Source organism: Puntigrus tetrazona, unplaced genomic scaffold (assembly GCF_018831695.1).
Source record: "Puntigrus tetrazona isolate hp1 unplaced genomic scaffold, ASM1883169v1 S000000528, whole genome shotgun sequence".
NCBI lineage: Eukaryota > Metazoa > Chordata > Actinopteri > Cypriniformes > Cyprinidae > Puntigrus > Puntigrus tetrazona.
This window is the reverse complement of record NW_025048164.1, coordinates 1,404,105-1,423,027: the sequence shown is the minus strand read 5'-3', so window position 1 is coordinate 1,423,027 and position 18,923 is coordinate 1,404,105. Positions and strand designations below refer to the sequence as shown.

At 45.0% G+C, this 18,923-nt stretch overlaps 1 protein-coding gene across 3 annotated transcripts in view; it reads right to left on the bottom strand.

Annotated features, from left to right (window-relative positions):
• Positions 1-442: 442 nt before the first annotated feature.
• The window catches only part of dync1h1 (dynein, cytoplasmic 1, heavy chain 1), a 39,713-nt gene continuing 21,232 nt past the window's right edge, over positions 443-18,923 (bottom strand). Inside the window, exons 44-79 of one of the 3 annotated variants that reach the window (XM_043232380.1) lie at positions 18,496-18,625; positions 18,286-18,419; positions 18,098-18,212; positions 17,860-18,021; positions 17,377-17,591; positions 16,951-17,155; positions 16,458-16,631; positions 16,259-16,378; positions 16,063-16,183; positions 14,217-14,412; positions 13,364-13,481; positions 13,080-13,295; positions 12,115-12,327; positions 11,909-12,036; positions 11,140-11,293; positions 10,921-11,067; positions 10,421-10,571; positions 10,091-10,344; positions 9,856-9,990; positions 9,332-9,426; positions 8,862-9,036; positions 8,706-8,781; positions 8,451-8,611; positions 7,773-7,884; positions 7,313-7,373; positions 7,122-7,245; positions 6,932-7,045; positions 5,964-6,134; positions 5,674-5,891; positions 5,468-5,571; positions 4,130-4,338; positions 3,152-3,305; positions 2,930-3,072; positions 1,669-1,837; positions 1,470-1,594; positions 443-926 (exon numbers count right to left, since the gene is read on the bottom strand). In XM_043232380.1, coding sequence (XP_043088315.1) covers positions 798-926; positions 1,470-1,594; positions 1,669-1,837; positions 2,930-3,072; positions 3,152-3,305; positions 4,130-4,338; positions 5,468-5,571; positions 5,674-5,891; positions 5,964-6,134; positions 6,932-7,045; positions 7,122-7,245; positions 7,313-7,373; positions 7,773-7,884; positions 8,451-8,611; positions 8,706-8,781; positions 8,862-9,036; positions 9,332-9,426; positions 9,856-9,990; positions 10,091-10,344; positions 10,421-10,571; positions 10,921-11,067; positions 11,140-11,293; positions 11,909-12,036; positions 12,115-12,327; positions 13,080-13,295; positions 13,364-13,481; positions 14,217-14,412; positions 16,063-16,183; positions 16,259-16,378; positions 16,458-16,631; positions 16,951-17,155; positions 17,377-17,591; positions 17,860-18,021; positions 18,098-18,212; positions 18,286-18,419; positions 18,496-18,625 — 5,428 coding nt within the window. In that variant the 3' untranslated portion in view covers positions 443-797. The other 2 variants (XM_043232379.1, XM_043232381.1) reach the window with 2 other exon arrangements.

The following is an 18,923-nucleotide window of genomic DNA, read 5'->3' as shown; positions in this document are numbered from 1 at the left end:
CAAAAAACAGGCCACTTTCGTTAGGTTTCTGATACAATGGAGAGATTTCTTATTTGCATCTAAAGAGTGAACTATTCGGTGATGTTAGTGTTTATATAGTGTTTCATCAGCGTTCTGATCCAGTCTGAAGAGGAGAAACTAAGTTCAGTTCTTCTATTAACTGCACACAGCTTGCCATGAAAATAAAGTCTTGTGCTTCTCTGTACTATGAGGAGGTCAAAGCTTCATCTCCACCTTGACCGGATGAGTCTAACCATCTAATACTCCCTCGTTCTGCTGATGGAGTCCAATCTGAGCAGGACACAGAGTACAAACTACTAAACTCTTCATGAGACTCAGGTGAGGGTTTGTTCAAGTGAGAGCAACAGAGCGATTTAGACACAGAGACACAAAAAACAATCAGATCTTCAACACTGTGTTTAACAGAGACTCTGGAGAAGTGTTTCAGACAGAGAGTATGTTTATTATTTGATATATTGGTTAACAGATCTACAGGCTCCAATTAATTAACATGCAGACATAAAACACACTTGAACATCTAAATGAGCTTCATTAGAAACCTCCCATCCTGCAAAACTCTAATCAACTTTCATTTTTCCATCTAAAACACAATCCTTTCCATTCTCCTAAAACATCTGCCTCAGAAACCGAACACAATCCATCTTCTGACGTTCTTCTGCCTTTCAAAGCCTTCCTGGTTAAACACGTGACACGCAGAGCTAAGGGTTAGCTGCACACTCTTCTCTTCTACGCTAGCAGGGGTGGTTAGTTAAGGTTAGTGACTGGTTAGGCAGCATCTACTCGGTGCAGAGGATGGCCACGCCGCGCTCGTAGAAGTGATGTGGGTCTTCTTTGGTGGCGATGTCGAAGTCGACGGTGAAGATGAGATCCGAGCGTGTGAAGTTCAGATAGACGGGGAGCGTGACCTACACACACACACACACACACACACACACACACACACATCTTTAAATGTAAATCAATTGAGGTTCCTACTAAACTCTTGATGAGGTGATTATAAAAATACATAAATCTGGTATAAGAAGAGGGTATGTTCAAGTGAGAGTAAGATTAGAGTGACTTAGAACGCATCTTTAAGTTTCTCAGCTCAATACTTGATCAAATTTATCATAACTTGCTAAATATGCTCCTCATTAACACGTTCTAAAAGATCATTCTAATGCAGTTTTGTAATAGTGTATCATGTATTTCGTGTATAATACTGGATTGCTTTAAGAGCATATCCTTTCAGTTTTTAGTAGTTATTTATATATTAGTGACTCTGGAGCTCAAGAGCAGTCAGCGGCAGTTTTTCTTTTATGTCAAAAATCTTTAGGACATTAAGTAAAGATCATCCTCAAAGATATATTTGAATATTTCTTCTTTTGGAGGTGATTTTGTCAATACAATAGTACAGAGAGATTCTTTGATTAATGTAGAAGGTTTGTGTTTGTGGTGCAGCGACGGACCATGCTCCTCTTCTCAGCGCTGCTCTGCTTCATCCAGCGCAGCTGCGTCAGCGGGAGCTCTGTGGAGATGCTGGTGGACAGAGACAGCTTGTTGTTGGAGCAGGTGGCTCCCTGCAGCTTCAGACCTGAGAACACAGAAGGCTGTCAGACACCGAGCCGCTCTTCCTCCTCCTCCTCCTCCTCCTCGTCTCTCGCTCACCTCTGATGCCGAAGCTGCAGGCGTCCAGCGCCGCTCCCTGAGCAGACGTCACGTTCACCTCCAGATACAGCTCCTCCAGAGACCAGCTGTTGGCCTGAGCCACGTACTGCCGGGTGGCCGTGATGTAGGCCTCGGGCACGAACAGACCGCCCAGGTTCACGTGGATGTTCTGCAGGAGAAGAGTCAGATCCGCTCTCATACACGGGACAACAACCACAGAAACCCAACTGGGCTTTAGTTCAGATCCTGCTGTAAAGAAGCTCTAAAACATCTGCAGGATAAATCAGGGTTTAATCACGTCTCTTGACTGAGTCTAGAAAGATCGGATTAAAAAACACAGGATACGAAAAACAATGAGATCTTCAACACCAACCACATATAAATAAAAACAGTCTGATGTGTTTCAGAGTGAAAGTGTTAAAGGCCTGAGAAGATGATGGAGCACATCTACTGCAGCTTTGCTTTTATAATATTATAGAATATAATGCAGTATTTGATAAAAACTATTTTTCTAAATGTTACTTTGTTTTTAATTTTTTTATATGAAACCTACCTACATTTAAGTATTTATATAATATAAAAAAACCCCATTTGATTAAAAAGTCTGTTCTTTATTTGAAAGTATTGCATGTTCAGATGTTTGTTCTTCAGCCAGTAAGTGTTAGCGGCTGCAAGCTTCTCTCTAAAACACTGGGAGTTCTCATAAATGTCTGTAATCCTGAAAACATTTTAATTTGGCGTTCACATGATCATGGATGAATTATTCAGACCTGGATCTGACCTACTGAGCCACACTAGACTCGTCTGGTTTCTCTCAAGCTTGTTCTTCATTTTTGTCATTAATGAGTTTTAGTTCTCGCCTCTGGCGTGTTTATTTAGGGACACTTAGTTTTTGGCAACACTATCGATTACATTACTGGAAGTGAACTGAACCGAGCTGATGACGAGAACACGCTTTTATCCAGAGCAGCTTTACTGATGAATCAAGCTCGTTCTAGATCTGATGGAGTCACAGTAAAGCAGAACGGATTTCAACAAACTAGTGTTTAGAGCCGGTTTTCAGCAGAACGATGCTGTTTGAGTCACTGATTCACCACTTCCTTCTTTAACTCTGTAAAGCAGTTTTGAATCCATCTGTATTGTACTGTTTAGAACATGCTCTCTCCGCTGGTGTGTGTGTGTACCTTCAGCTCTTTAGCGCCTCCGCTGGTGTGTGTGTGTGTGTGTGTGTGTGTGTGTGTGTGTGTGTGTGTGTGTGTACCTTCAGCTCTTTAGCGCCTCCGCTGGCCGCTCCTTGAGAGATCTGCTGCAGCTGTTTGATGCGTTCGCTGAAGTCCGCCACCCACTGGATGACCGTCATGGCCGCAGGGACGGTGTAACGACACCAGCTGCGGGGCAGGATACCTGCGGATCACACACAGGTCAGCGATACCACACACACACACACACACCTGAGGGGTCAAAGGTCACTGTGAGGCCTCACCTTTGACCAGGTCGTTGATGAGTGTGCGCAGGACGTTGGTCTGCTTCTTCTTGCCCTCACACACCTGCACTACATCGGTCAGATCCTGACGCACGTCCTGCAGCATCCGAGCACCCATCTTCACCTCGCGCTCGAAGAACCGGAACAGAGGATCCTGGGAAGAGCGTTACAGTCTTCTGAGATCATACACACTCGTCATGAAGCTGATGTAAACAGAGCCAGTTGTGTTTTCAGAGCAGTTCAAAATCATCTGATGTGTGGAAACAGATCCGTCTACGATATAATCCAACAGGAAGAACCTGTAACTAGGACTAAACGTTTAACACTTAAAAATACTTTTAGAACCTAAGAGTGATTTATCACTTGCAATTGTATTTTCAGCCCTTCATTACTTTACATTTGCTCAATCAATCAATCAATCAATCATTTTTATTTATATAGCTCTTTTATCAACACAGGTTTCATCAAAGCACTGAACAGAATAAAGTAGAAGAATACAATGACAGGGATGTATAATGAAGAGAGAGAACAGTTTGTTATTAAATACAGAGACGGTCTCTGGAATCAATTCACTGATAATCACTAGAAGTTGTATGTTTTAGAGCTGCTAAAAACTGCATCTATCTGTATGAGAGCTTGTTTCTACCACTGAAAACAAAACCGGTTATTACAGCCTTTTATCTCAGGATTCTGACTTTTCTCAGAAGTATTTGTGATTTATAAACTGGCTATCACTCTTTTTCATAAAGACTAAGCTGTAGATTATATAATTTCATATTAAGTCTTTCTTGTCAGAATTGTGATATAAATAGTGACTATAAAGCTTTTATTATTCATCCTTTTATTTAGTGGTAGACACAGGCTTCCATAATAATTTAATAAAAACACACACAAACTGTAGCCATGTGTCGTGATACTGAAAATGAAGCAAGCGACTCCTCATTATATCAAATGATAGACAAACCCCCGCAGTCGTACCTTGATGTTCTCCACGGTGCGTTTGAGCGGGTTGACCGTCTCGGGGATCAGCTGCAGCCAGTTCCTGGCCGTGGTGTGGAGCGTCCTCATCCAGGCCGGCTGAGCGTCAGACGACGACGTGCTGCGCTGCTTCTTCTCCGTCTCGTACGCCAGGTCGTCCTCATCCTCCAACATCTGCATTTTCAGCAGCTTCCCCATCATGTCAGTGCCTGAGCGGGAGGAAGGAGCGCCGGGGAGCAGGAAGTGAGGAGCGGGAGGGAGACGCCCACAGGAAGTGAAGGAGGGAGATCAAATTAACAGTGTTCAGGCTCTGCGTTAATAAGGAGGACCAAGTGCTATAACCCTGCCTGGGAATAATGGAGGACTTGCCACGGTCTGAGCCCGCCAACACTCAGAGGAAAACCTTAGCTCACCTAATGAAGAGCTGTTTGAATTTCAGTGGTCAACAACTTCATGTGCGTTTCATTTATGAAGTCAACCTTTGATGTGAATCAACAACTTTGAAAGTTTCTGATTCAGTTCAGGGTTAATTCACCCAAAAAATTTAAATCCTGTCATTAATTTTCATGTTGTTCCAAACCTGTGTTTATCTTCAGAACACAAATTAGGAGTTTTATTGAATTTCTGAGAGCACAGCAAGGACATCGTTAAAGCAATCCGTGACATCAGGGATTCAACAGTAACTCCACACAGCTACGAGGATCCTCCCTACAGCAGTCTCACACACAAACACCGTATGTACAGATAACCTGTTTACATTCAGATCAAAGTGTAAACAATGTATCTGTGTATAGGAGAGCTCTCAGAACTCAATATCTTCCTGTGTTTTCTGAAGATGAAGAAGGTTTGAAGGATGAACTAGTTTTAGAGTAAACTACCCTTTTAAAATCAACCCGTCTTGTGCTGCTGTGCTGGGTGAAATGACCCCAGAGCACTAACTAGCGGTCGACTGGTGAGGTGAAAGCGGGTCATCGTGGCAAGTCCAGTCTGTAGACGAGGACATCGCTGAGGATCACATGCACTGAGCGGGACTGAACTGAGGAGAAAAAACAGCATCACAACAAAGCGAGATGCACTGAAGGGCCGTGACATGACAGCAGTGAAATACAGCTACTGGAGGCTGAGGAGACAGAAGACACCCGCTCCGCTGCGTACGGCGCTAACGCTAGCATACGCAGCCGAGGAGGTGTGCTCTGATGATGAAGAACCACCACCGAGAGATGAAAGCCTGTGGAAACTGACAGAATGACCTCGAGAGAGAGAGAGAGAGATGGAGACGAGAAGAGTCAGAGTTCAGGAGTAAACACTTCTTCTAGAGAGTCGCGCAGACGCTCGTACCCTGAGTAGTGAGCAGGACCTTCTCGGCGTTACTCGGCAGACCGAGCCATGACGGAGTCTGAGTGTCCGGCAGCATCTCCACCCAGTGAATGAACTCCTCACGCCTGGCCACAGATATGAAAGGCTTCAGACAGCACAGAGCGCTAACACAAACATAACAGCGCTAACGTTACTGAGACAGGACAAGGTACTGAAACGAGTCTGACCGGATGCCGTCGGGCATCTTGATGTCTTTGTGTCCGTCCACTTTGAGCGCCAGCTTGAACTCGCTGTCGAAGCTGCTGGTGGTGAAGAGGCGCTCCAGGAAGGTGTTGAGGAGGCGCTGGTCAAACTCGTTATCGATGCGGCCTCCGTAGATGGACTGGGCCATCAGGGTCCTCAGCGCCGCCCACGGGATCTTATCAGGAGAGATGTTCTGCCGGCCCTGCAGAGAAACAGACGCTCAGAACCTCGCAGACACAGAAGAGCCGGAGCGAGGACTCAAACTGACTCCAACCTTCGCCGTATCGTCCAGCCAGGTGTCCACCGTGTCACAGGCCGAGCGCAGGTCAGACTCTCCGAACTCGTACTTCTTGGACCAGCCGAGCGGAGCGTAGCGCAGACGCTCCTGGATGACGGCGTGGAACCAGGCCAGGAGGAAGTAGAGACGAGCTCGTTCGTTAGGAGACTGAGAGAAGAGACGGAGAACTAACAGTGAAGAGGAGCCTCCAACAGATGAAGTCACTTTATACTTTAGGGGACCTGTGCTGGCCAAGTAATTCACAATCTGCACATTTTAAACATTTCAGTTTTGAGAAAAATCAAGAACGTTTTGTTCTTTTCCTCCAGTTCTTTTCTAATAACTATATTAATAGTCACAATATAGCTATTTCATGTTTTGTTATAATTGAGACCCAAAAAAAGAACATACATAAACATCTACTATACACTATATTTTTCTTCATTTTACATGTAAACAAGTGCATTCAAGTAAGAAATGTGCCATTAGTGAGTTTATTAAACTGATTAAAACTTCAAAAGCAGTTCAATAGAGCAGAGATTGATGTTTAATTAGCATTGAGACAGGCGGTCTATATATTAAGACCTACCGTAATACATGAGTCTAATATAATGTTACACATCAAAGGTTATTCCTCAGATGTTCACTTAAGACAGAACAGATATGTATGAATATTTAAACACTGTAGTTCTGTGTGTATTTATTGTGAGCGCTTCAGACAGAGTGAGCAGAGAAAACCTTCAAATAAAGATAATTATAGCTGTTTAATTACTATTTAGAGCATTGGGATTGCTAGACAAGAGCTCATTTTTATGAAAACCTCAAATCTGACCTTCAGGTCACATCTCATGACACACATCACACATTCAAGTGGTTAAATCTACTGAAAAACAACGGTCCTCATGATGATTTCTCATCAAAAATATCACACAAACTCAGTCAGTTCTAGCGTTAGCGTGTCTCACCTTACACATGCGTGACACAGGAATACTGCTGAAGGTGCGCAGCATGTTAGCCTTCATACCAGGAGGAGGCTCGAACACAAAGATGCGTCCGGCCCGCAGCAGGTTCACAGGGACCTGAGGAGACACGGGGAACCGTCAGACGACACACTACGACAGCAGCACACCGTGAGAACAGGAAGTGATGCGTGACCTTGGGGTTGATCTCCATGGTGAGGAAGAGCCGGAAGCTGGCGTGGGGCTGCATGGAGTGAAGCTTCTTCTCCAGCTGCATCAGCCAACCGGGAGCCAGGTGAACGTTCTCCAGCATCACCCACCTGACACACAAACACACGTCAGATCACGTGACCAGCAGTCCTGACCAATCAGAGGACCTCCTCTCACCTGCCGGACTTCACTGCTGTGTTGATGTCTCTGTCGGCCTTATTGAAGCCTTCAGCAGATCCTGAAGACGGACACATGTGTGTTACTTCACTAGTTTCACAGGGACAAACCAGAAGAACAGAACAGTACAGAGCTGGCAGCTAGTTAACTGAACCAGTCACTGCTTAGGCTTTTACTAGCATCCTAAAAAATACAACCACAAACAACTTAGATTAAATCTAAAAAAAAAAAAAAAAATTAATCAAATTTATACAGCACATGTATATTACATTACTTACAGCACAGGTTACATTACGTGCTGCGCTTGGTTGTTTGTTTTTTGTTAAAAGAAAAGTGAGAAGAATAATCCTTAGGTCTCCTTATTTCTAAACTGAATTCAAAAAGTAACTATTCATTATAAAAAGTAATGCATCACTTTACTAATAATTTAAAAAAAGTAAACACTGGCTGTGGTTCTTACCGATAGAAATGGAGGTGATGTATTTGTTCTGCTCCGCTGCAAGATCCCGCACCAATCCACTGGCGTCGTATCCAGGAACAGAACACATCAGCACAGGTGTCCCCGGCTTCACCTGAACACAAGAGGAGAACCATCACAGCGTCCACACACACGGACACACACACGGACACACACAGACACACACACACGGACACACACACAGACACACACACAGACACACACACAGACAGACACACAGACAGACACACAGACAGACACACAGACAGACACACACACACACACACACACACACACACACACACACACACACACACACACACACACACACAGACACACACACACACACAGACACAGACACACACAGACACAGACACAGACAGACACACACAGACACACACACACACACACACAGACACACACACACACACACACACACACACACACACACACACACACACACACACACAGACACACACACAGACACACACACACACACACACACACACACACACACACACACACACACACACACACACACACACACACACAGACACACGGACACGGACAGACACACACACAGACACACACACGGACACGGACAGACACACGGACACGAACACACACACGGACACGAACACACACACGGACACGAACACACACACGGACACACTCCCTCACCTCACTGTCCACGATGTTACCCAGGTCCAGCGGCTGCTCGATGATGGCCATGAAGTTTTCTCCCATGACTTTAGACACAAAGATGTGTGACATGGCCAGCAGACGGTCGGGTCTGAACGCCTGGATCAGCAGCAGCTGGTGGACAGCTTGACCGATGGGAGCTGAAGACACACACACACACACACACACGTTACTCCTGCAGCCTCTCACAGGGAGCTGTGTATGTAAACACTTGTGATAATGCACTGTACTGACTGGACGCCTTCTCTTCGGCCCACAGGTACGGCACTGACAGCTCCGGAGAGTTGCTCTCGATCCACATGAAGAATTGCTGGAGGACAGAAAGACACTCGTTCAGACAGTCTTCAGTGAGGAACAGACGAGTACAGGACACAGACGGGAGACGCTCACCTCGTCGGCCTGGACCTTAGACACCAGGTCTTTAAACACAGGCAGGCGGCTGAGGCGCACCATGGCCTCCGACTGCTCGCTGCTCAAGCCCTTGACTTTGGGCACGGTCATCCCGCTCAGAACGATCTCTTTCCCACGCAGGAAGTGCTGGAACTCTGTATCGAACGGCGGCTCGCTGAGAAACACGAGAAAAACACACACAGCTCAGATCACGAGCAAGACCTCGTCTCTCAGACAGAAATCAGCTCTAATGACTGAACCCTGCTCATCTGATCTGAACACACGTGAGACTTATTTCTAAGACGTGGAGGACATTTAGCAGAATGTGATTCATTTTCTCACTTATGCTATGCACACACAGATTTGCAAACTCATGCCAATAAGAAAGTTTATAAAAGAAAGAACTGAATTCGAGTGAAGATCAGCTTCCTTATAACTGAAGAGTAATGTGAAGATGTCCTGATGTGTACCTGGTCAAGCCCTTCAGGTTGATTCGGGTCAGCAGCATGGCAAACGTGATGTGATCCTGATGCAGCATTCCTCGAGCCACTCTGTTAAACGCCACCTGAACAAGAAGACGCTTTATTAACTGAACAGGAAAATTAATCTGTTTTAGTCTGAGAGAGGAATCTGGCTCAATGCTGAGTGACTGAGTGTGTGTGTGTGAGTGTGTGTGTGTGTGTGAGTGTGTAAGTGTGTGTGTGTGTGTGTGTGTGTGTGTGTGTGTGTGTGTGTGTGTGATGTGTAGTGTGTGTGTGAGTGACTGTGTGTGTGTGTGTGTGAGTGACTGAGTGTGTGTGTGTGTGTAAGTGTGTGAGTGACAGTGTGTGTGTAAGTGTGTGTGAGTGACCGAGTGTGTGTGTGTGTGTGTGTGTGTGAGAGTGACTAAGTGTGTGAGTAAGTGTGTGTGTGTGTGTGTGTGTGTGAGTGACTAAGTGTGTGAGTAAGTGTGTAAGTGTGTGTGTGAGTGAGTGAGTGTTTGAGAAAGGCTTACCTGGAACAGGTCTTTGGTAATCAGAGACAGGCGCTGTGTGTGATCACTCACACTCTTCAGGTTAGAGTTCTCATACAACACAGTGTGATAGATGTCCAGGAAGAACTGCAGAGAGTACTGATACAGGAAGTGCATCTGTGAAAGAGAAAGACACAGCATGAGCCAGATATTCACTCACTCGCTCGCTCACACACACACACACACACACACACACACACACACACACACGTGTGACCTGGTTCAAAGCCTCCATGGTGAAGTAGATGCTGCTGCAGGCCGTGGACAGAGACAGATACTGCTGAGACACATTCTCCACTTCCTGCATGACGATGTCCGTTTCCTCCACTTTCCTGGTCACCTCGGCCGCCTCCTTCTTCAGGTTCTCCAGGGTGGTGATGATGGTGTCGTCGTCCAGGATACGACCCTTGACCTCGTTCAGCGCCTGCAGCAGTGATTTCTCCAGCTGACGCAGACGCAGCTGGAACTCGCCTGCGCAGATTCAACAGAACCTCGTTAACACACAGCACTTCCTGAACGAGCAGACGGCACTTCCTGCGACGCTCACCCTGCAGCTTCAGCAGGTCTGACCGCTTCTCATCCACGTCCGGACGCTCGGCCTTCAGGACCTCGTTGAGACACTGGCTCTGCAGACTGCTGCGGGTCACTGTGAAGTTCACGAAGGTCACCCGAGAGCAAAGGTCAGGAGGGAACTCCACCTGCACAGACACATAATAAAGAAAGATCTTAGAAAAAAGTATTTCTGTACGTCGTAATCAGTGAGATTTTTAATCATGGATCATGTTTGTGTGGCCCAACTCTGACGAGTATATTATTACTTTCTTGCACATTTGACACCAGCTTCAGTTATGCACTTTTTTAAAATACATATTACTATAACATTCAATAAGAATGTCCCAATTTCCTAACACCATACCATGATGCAGTTAGTGTTACTACAGTAACTTCATGCTAAATGATGGGGATTTGTAGATCTAACTCTGAGAGCGACGACGCAGAAGGACCCAAGCAGCTGTTATAACTGCTCTGATCTCTCTCAGTCTTTACCGTGGGGTCTCGTGTGGAGAGGAAGATGACGAAGGAAGGCGACAGATCGATGTCCTGATCCCCGAGCGTGATGAGCACTCTTCCTCCGGTCCTGCGCACCTCTCTGTTGAGCACCGGGTTCAGGATAGGGTCGTAGCTCTCCACGTCCTGACAGAAGCAGACGCACAGCATTAAAGATGGTTTACAGTAACAATGAGAGAACATCAGATCGTCTTGTACCTGCACCAGAAGAGGGTTGCCAAATCTCAGAGCGCTCTCCAAGTTCTTCCTGAAGGCATCGTCCAAAAAGCTGGTGCGGGTGATCTTTTTGTCTTTGTATTCATTCATGATGAACTCCGTGGCCTGACCTGAAGGGTCAATGATCAGAGGATACCTGCAGAACACAACACGCGTGTCAGCAGGAGTCAGCTCTGGCAAATACAAAAATTAAAAAGCCTACAAAAATGATGCAGTTTAATTTAAGGTGTGCGTTAAGGCAGCTTTGAGATGAGATGACAAGGTAAGCGGTATGTTTCAGTCTATCCAGATGAGATGTGCTGAGATGTCGTTCATTTAAATATTGCAGAAAAAGAACATCAATGTGGAGATGATGTTATGTCAAAACTAAAACCAAATAATTCACACAACACATATTGTGCTCATTTTCTAGAGAGACATCATTACCGTTGCACATGTTCTCTAGACTTTATGGCACGTGATTTATATCCCAATGCATCTTATTTTATTCAATGAAAAAAGCACTCTGTATGGTTGGCTTTCGTGCCTATGTATTAAACTATGCACACATGATGCTGTTTATAACTGTTTAAGCAACTAAATTTTTTTTTTTTTTTAAATCATAAACATTATGCACTTTTCTACAGATAGTCATGTTATCTAATGAGCATGCATTAGTGATATTTTGCTCAATGCAGCCAAAACCCTTTTCACCACTTGATGATGTTTAAAAGTGTTATTTTCCTGCGATGACCTGGCGCCCGTCTCTCACCGGTTGAAGCGCTTCAGCATGATGGCGTTCTCGGTGCACAGGTCATCAGCGGGCAGTGAGTTGGCCTGCCAGCGAAGCCTCTCGTCAGCGTTGGACAGATACTCGGTCCTGGCGATGTCCGTGCGGAACTGGACAGAGAAGGAGCAGGGTCAGGGTTTGAAGCGATCAGAGCTGCATGACCTCATGACCTCAGACTCCATCAGTACCTGGATGTTGGCCTGCTGGAGGTGATGGGACCAGGTGGTGAAGAGGTTCTGCCTCATCTGCTGGTCGAAGTACCCGGCGTAAGCGATGAAGGCGGCGGAGAGCAGACAGTCTCCAGCGATGGTGGACATCTGGTTCTTGAAGGTCTCGCTGGTCTTCTCCCACCTCTCCCTCTCAGCAGATAAACTCTTCAGAAGAGCTGTGCTGCGGTTCACCTGCACCCAACCAGGAGATTGAACACCCGTTTAATCTTCACTAGTCTTCAAAGAATACTACAACTAGTCTCAGGGTTCCCTCAGGAACTTTTAACAGCTTTTTGAACAGAAAATAAGCTCTATGGTCAGTCAAAGCTCAACATTTTGAGCAAAAATGTACGTGCAAAATTAAAAATTTCAAAGAAGCTCAAAGTCATTAGGATATTAAGATTATGTTCGGTGAAGACATTTTATAAACTTCCTAGCCTAAATATATAAAAACTTCATTTTGATTAGTAATATGCATTGTTAAGAAGTTCATTTGAACAACTTTAAAAGGGTGATTTTCTCAATATTTAGATAAATTTTTCACCCTCAGGTTCCAGATTTTCTCAGATAGATATTGTCCGATCCTAACAAACATCAAAGGAAAGATCACAGCTTCTAGATGTATACATCTTAATTTTAAAAGGAATCGTCTGTTATGCCTGTTAGGTGCTCCAGGGTCACGTGTAAAAACAAGCTGTTCCATTAAGATTACAAACTGAACCTAACTTTCACACAAGGAAGAAAAGAAATGCATTGAAAGTAATTTTTGAACACACCAACTTTAGACATTTTCATGTCTACAATCAGATTAAAAATACAGTAGTGGATTTTAATGAAACTACATCTGATGAAAGACCTTTTCAACATCAACAACAGAGGAGCACTAAGGAGCAGAAGTAGAACAGAAGTGTGCTGGTTTGGTCAGTGTTTGCAGTCAGCCGTACCTTGGCCTCGACGGCAGCCAGATCAGCTTTGATGGCCTGAGCTTCAGAGATGAGCACGGCGTACTCCTCCTTATATCGGGCGATGCTGGCCTCCAGATCCCGGATCATCTGCTCCACTTCCTCAGCCTTGGTCTTGTTGTCTGTGGCGTCGTCCTCCAGCTTCTGCAGCTCGTTCCTCAGTGGCTCCACACGCTTCAGCATGTCTGCGTAATTCAGCTGAACAGAGAGCCAGGGGTCAGGGGTCAGGGGTCGTTCACACAGAACTTCAGCGGTCAGTGTCGTACCTGAGCGACGGCCCACTTCACCATAGGCCCGCAGGCCAGCGAGGCCCGGTTCACCTGCTCGTAGTTGTAGCTGGGGTTGGACATGTAGTTCTTCTTCATCTTCTCTCGGATGGAGTCGCTGGGACGCAGGAAGACAGAGTTAGATCCAAGCAGACACACAATGAGGATGAGATGAACCTAATCGACGCACTTCTGCTTTTGATGGATTTTTACCATAGTTCAATAAGTTAATATTCTGCTAAATTCGAGACACTGCCACTATTGTCTGTTTTTGCTCAATTTGCAAATGAAAAGTTCCATTAAAAGCCACTGCAGAACGGTTCCGTTTCTTTAAATCAACTCAGTGTTTCTCAATGAATGCAAGGTTTTAAACAAATCTAGGCAGTCAAAGACTTACACTTTATTCAACTGAGTGTTACTTGCCACTTTTGGTTTCATATTTAGAGAATTTCACTGATTTTAATAATTTCTTAAATCGGTAGTGAAGATAGTTTTCTGTAATGTTTATTCAATGGCTTCCTAATTGAACAAAAATAAGTAATCTCTCTCAGAACAAACTGACGTGTGATTAATGAGTGATTAGATTAATTATAGGGCACATGTAATTAGATTAAAAAGTTCAATTACTGAACAGCTCTAATTTCAATTACTTAAAGACATTCATATGTTCATGTTTAGTTAATGGTCACATGACCTATAGATGAATGGAACATTTAAACTTTTTAGTGTTAAATTATGATTTATTCTAACATTAAATCTGATTAAGGATCTCTTCTTGTTGTAGAGCCCATGCCGCGGCGCCTGAACGACGTCTCACGCGACAGAGGAAGATGTGTGAAAGAGATGATTATACCTCATGTCCTCAGAGACAAAGTTGACTATGCTGGAGATGAAATTGTCTCTGATAATAACTTGTCTGATCTTTTTCCAGTCATTAGTTTCCTCCCCCAGCAGGAGGCAGATCGACTCTAGAGCCAGTTTAACGGCTGCCGGAGGATTGGCCATAGCACGAACCTCAACCAGATGCTGCTTCTTAATCGAGCTGACCGCTAGAGAGGGAATGGAGTGTGGTGTTTAGGAGCGTGAGGACACATGGGTTCAGCGGGGAGCCGAGTCGAGCCGGAGAGAGAGAGAGGGACCGTGTCACGAGAGCATGACCAGCCTGAGAAGATCTCCTCTTCTGCCTGACATCATCATCACCTAAACGTATGAATTTAATCCACGCTTCTGCTGCTAATTATAATGTGTGACCCTGGAGCACAAAATCAGTCATAAGGGTTAATTTTGTTGAATATACATCATCTGAAAGATTATTTTATTCATCAACTAATGAGGGTGTAAAAAATCTAAATATTGAGAAAAGTTGTCCAAATGAAGTTCTTAGCAATGCACATTACTAATCTAAAAATATTCACGGTATGGAACCTACAAAACATCTTCATGGAACATGATCTTTACTTAATATGCTAATAATTTTGGTCATAAAAGAGGAATGAATAATTTTGACTTGATGTATTGTCTACTTCTACAAATATCCCTGTGCTGCTGCTGACTGTCTCTGTGCTCCAGAGTGATCTGAATCTGAAGTGACTCGTGAGGATCACGGGGTCCTCTCCTCAGGCCCCGGCGCTCCGCTCCCCGCCGTCAGTCACCTGATCTCATCAGCAGAAAAGTTCACAATAGTGGGGATGAAGTTCTCGCGCATTATGATGGAGCGAATCTGCTTCCAGTCGGTGGTGCTCTCGCCCAGCAGCAGACAGATGGACTCCAGAGCCAGCTTGACTGCCGCCGGCGGGTTGGCCATCGATCGCACCTCCACTAAGTGCTGCTTCTTAATCGATTTAACAGCTACAAAGCCACAAGCCGTGAGCAGAGGAAAGAGTGAAGACAGGGAGAGGTTAGCGCAGTGGAAGAGCACCGAACACCGCTGGCAAACACACAAGACAGAGCAGGAAGCAGAAAGAAGGGAAGGAAATATCCACTGATGTCTGAGCCGGTCGCTAGGTGGTCGTTTTGATTTTTCACCAAATGTTTCTCGAATATGGAGCGTAAACTCATCAGGTGTCGTCTGGGCACTCGAAACAGTGAATATTTCCTTAGATCACAACAATCCATTTCAATCTGATACTGAGTTTAATATTAGAGGTCGACCGATCCATCACACCAATAGTTGACTGATATAACCATCTATAAATGACAATATATTTGTCTCAAGTCATTGTTAATGAACATGACGACTTCACCCTAGGCAAGATTAAAGAGTCTGTATGTGAGATTTAGAGAGCTGAGGTACAGACGTCTTTCTCTCTCATTCATGCTGCTGTGTTCTTTTTTGACAAAACTTAGATTAATCAGCAACAGTCAGCGGTCAAATCTGAAAATAAACCGTTTTCTTCCTTTTTGTCTTGTTTTCTAGCATAAATATCAGAACATTCTAGATGCATTTACTTAAAATAAATGATCTTGTTTTAAATCATTTTAAGACAATATCTTAAATCATTTTACTTCTCTAAACATGTTTGAATCAAGATGCATGTACTTGACATTTATACTAGAATCAAAGACAAAAATAGGAGGATATTTTTCTCTCAGTGCAGCTATCAGTCGACCTCTAGTTAATGTGTAGATTTCTGGCCCGTGAATCTGGACAAACAGTGACCCCAGCAGTGTCCGACCAGAGAGATCGGAGCGAAGCGTACCGTTCTGAGCCTCGATGACGGCCGGCTCCACCTGATCCAGATCCTGCTTCACTCTCAGCTGCTTGTCTTTAATCACTTCCTGCTGCCTGTAAACCGATTCCTGTATCTCCTGACTCATGACCTGTTAAGCCAAACGACAGCGGTCAGGTAACTCTGGAGAGCAGCGGCTGAAGAGCCCTAAAGCGATGACCCTTGCCTTCTTCTTCTCGGCCTCCTGCTGGTCCTTCACCATCTTCTTCAGCTTGTCGTTGGCAGCAGCGTTCTTGACCTCCAGCTCCTGGCTCTTGATGCGGAGGTCACGCCGCAGCTCCTCCACCTGACACATTATCACATGATTAATAGCGCTGGAGCTGGTGTGTGTGTGTGTGTGTGTGTGTGTGTGTGAGAACACGCACCTGATCCACCGTCTCCTTGATCTTACGCAGACCAACGTTCAGATGCATCTGCTGCTCCTCCAGCTCGCTGCGCTTCTCGTTGAACAGGTTAGCGTAGTGATTGATGAAGTCCAGGTAGTGCCGCGGGGTGATGGCCATGGTGCGCCCGCCGCGCTTCGCCAGACGGTTGTTTGCCTAAAACACATTCAAAAAGAATCAAAACTGTTCTCCTACAATTGCTCTTTTAAAAAAATAAAAATAAATGTGTGGGAGACTGTAGGAAAATATTATTTGCTGCAGTGTTTAATTTGCATGAAAAAAAAAAATGTTTTTAACAAATTTAATATTAAAACTAGTGCTGTCAAATGGATTAAATAACATCCAAAATAGAATTTTGTTTACAAAGTTTATGCCTGTATGTATGCATTTAATAAAAATATACCATTTAATAAATTAAAATAATAATAGATATTAATATATAATAATAGACTCGCTGTCACTCTGTTTCTCTGACCTGGTGCAGCGTCTGATGAACGAACACGCATCCGTTGACGATGGCCTCGCGGTGAGTAGGAGGCTGAGGTAGTTTATCGTACACCGTGGGCATGTAGTCTGGCACTTTGTAGTTGGGCTTCTCCAGATCCATCTTGCTGGTGAACTCTTTACCCACCTGATAGAGCGCTTCGGTGGACCAGTCTCCAAACCAGTTCAGCACACACCTGAGGAGAAACGGCCCAGAATACATCAGTGTGGCTCAGGTGATCACAGATGATGCACTTAAACAGAATGTCACATAAAACATCTGCAAATAAAGTTTCCACACTGTAAAAAAAAGAAATTACGTGTACTAAATTAGTGTATTTAGTAAATGGGTTTCCTTCATAGGTTATGTTCATATCAAACCCCTGAATGTAAGGATGTCAGCATGTGCCAAGCGCACCTGTTGAAGAGGGCAGGTGAGGTGGCGGCTCGGTCCTTCAGCCCCTCGGAAGACGGGTTCATGGTGAACACCACGTGCAGGTTCCTGATCACCTGACTGGTGAACCACTTGTACAGCTCCTCGTGAGTGTCCAGCATCAAGCCCTCCTTCTGCGCTCCTTCCTTGCACTGCGTCATCAGCGTGGCGTACTCGTCACCCTCGAACAGACCGGGCACCTGCAGCGGCACAGCGCTTACTTGAGAACAATCAATCCATCCTTTAAACATTTGTTTTAGTCTTAAAAAGTGAAAGGTGTGCAGATTTAAGCATAAATATAATTTCTTGTAAAATGCGATCACAAAAATCAATGGGTCGGAAGCCCGCCAAGTAATACTGAAATGTTAGCCACTTTTTGTTACCATATAACTATGACAACAAAAAAGTCATGTGCTCATGTGACCAGAGAGTTTGTCTCAGAAGCCAAGGCTAGAGACGAAGACGCACCTCTCCGTTGGCCAGCAGCGTGTTCATGCGCTCCAGGAAGCCTGAGTCCAGCACGTTGGACTCATCCATGATGAAGGCGATCTTCTCGTTCTTGCAGCCGGAGCGGCGGAGGACCGTGCGCAGGTCTTCATCGAAGTCCTCACCGGTGTACTTCCTGTGGACCTGTGGGCACACCACCAGAATTATAAGATCTCCAAACCACCAGAACCCCGCCTGATGATTATTAGCCCGCTCCTACCTTGATCTGATAGACGCTCAGTCCGTTCATCCAGGCCACGAAGCGGGAGAGCGTGGTCTTTCCAGCGCCGCTGACCCCGATCAGGAGCAGGTGACCTTGCGGCTGACGGAAGATTCTGGAGGGAAAACATCAGCGAGACGTTAATGAAGCGTCAGCGGCGGGACATAAACAGTGCTTCCTCTCAGTACCTGTCGATCCTCAGAACGTGATCTAGAACCTCATTGAAGAGCACCAGAGGAACGTCCAGCTCCTCCTCGTAGAACACCTTCAGCCTGGCCTTCACATAGTCACGCAGCTCCTCCTGCTCCACGGGAACATAGTCCTGCAGGAGAACAGAAGCGGTCAGTCGTGTCTGAGTCTGTGCTGATGTCCGACAGAGTCCAGGCCCGGTCACTCACCTTGGACAGCCAGTTGCTGTAGAGGATGGGTCTGTTAAGGCCTTTGTCACGGTCGATGTTGGGAAAGTGTTTGAGGGCGACTGTGTCAATGTTCTCATCGGTCCAGCGCCTCTCCTCGTCCTCCACCAACCTATCAGAAGAAGCAGCTCAATTCATTTCACAAGATCAAAACATACACATTTTAATGTGCTTTGAAATCTAACACTGTATTAGGAAAATGCAACATTGTTTCAAAACAGGAAGTAAAAGTCTAATAATGTGATCTGTTAATGTGACAGTTCACCCAAAAATATCATAGGTGTATATGACTTCTTACAGAAATTCAATCAGAATTATTTTTAAAAACATCCTGGTCCTCCAAGCTTCAAAGTTGTAGTGAAGAGTGTTATTTTTTATCAATAGTCCAAAAGAAGTCTAATAAAGCACAT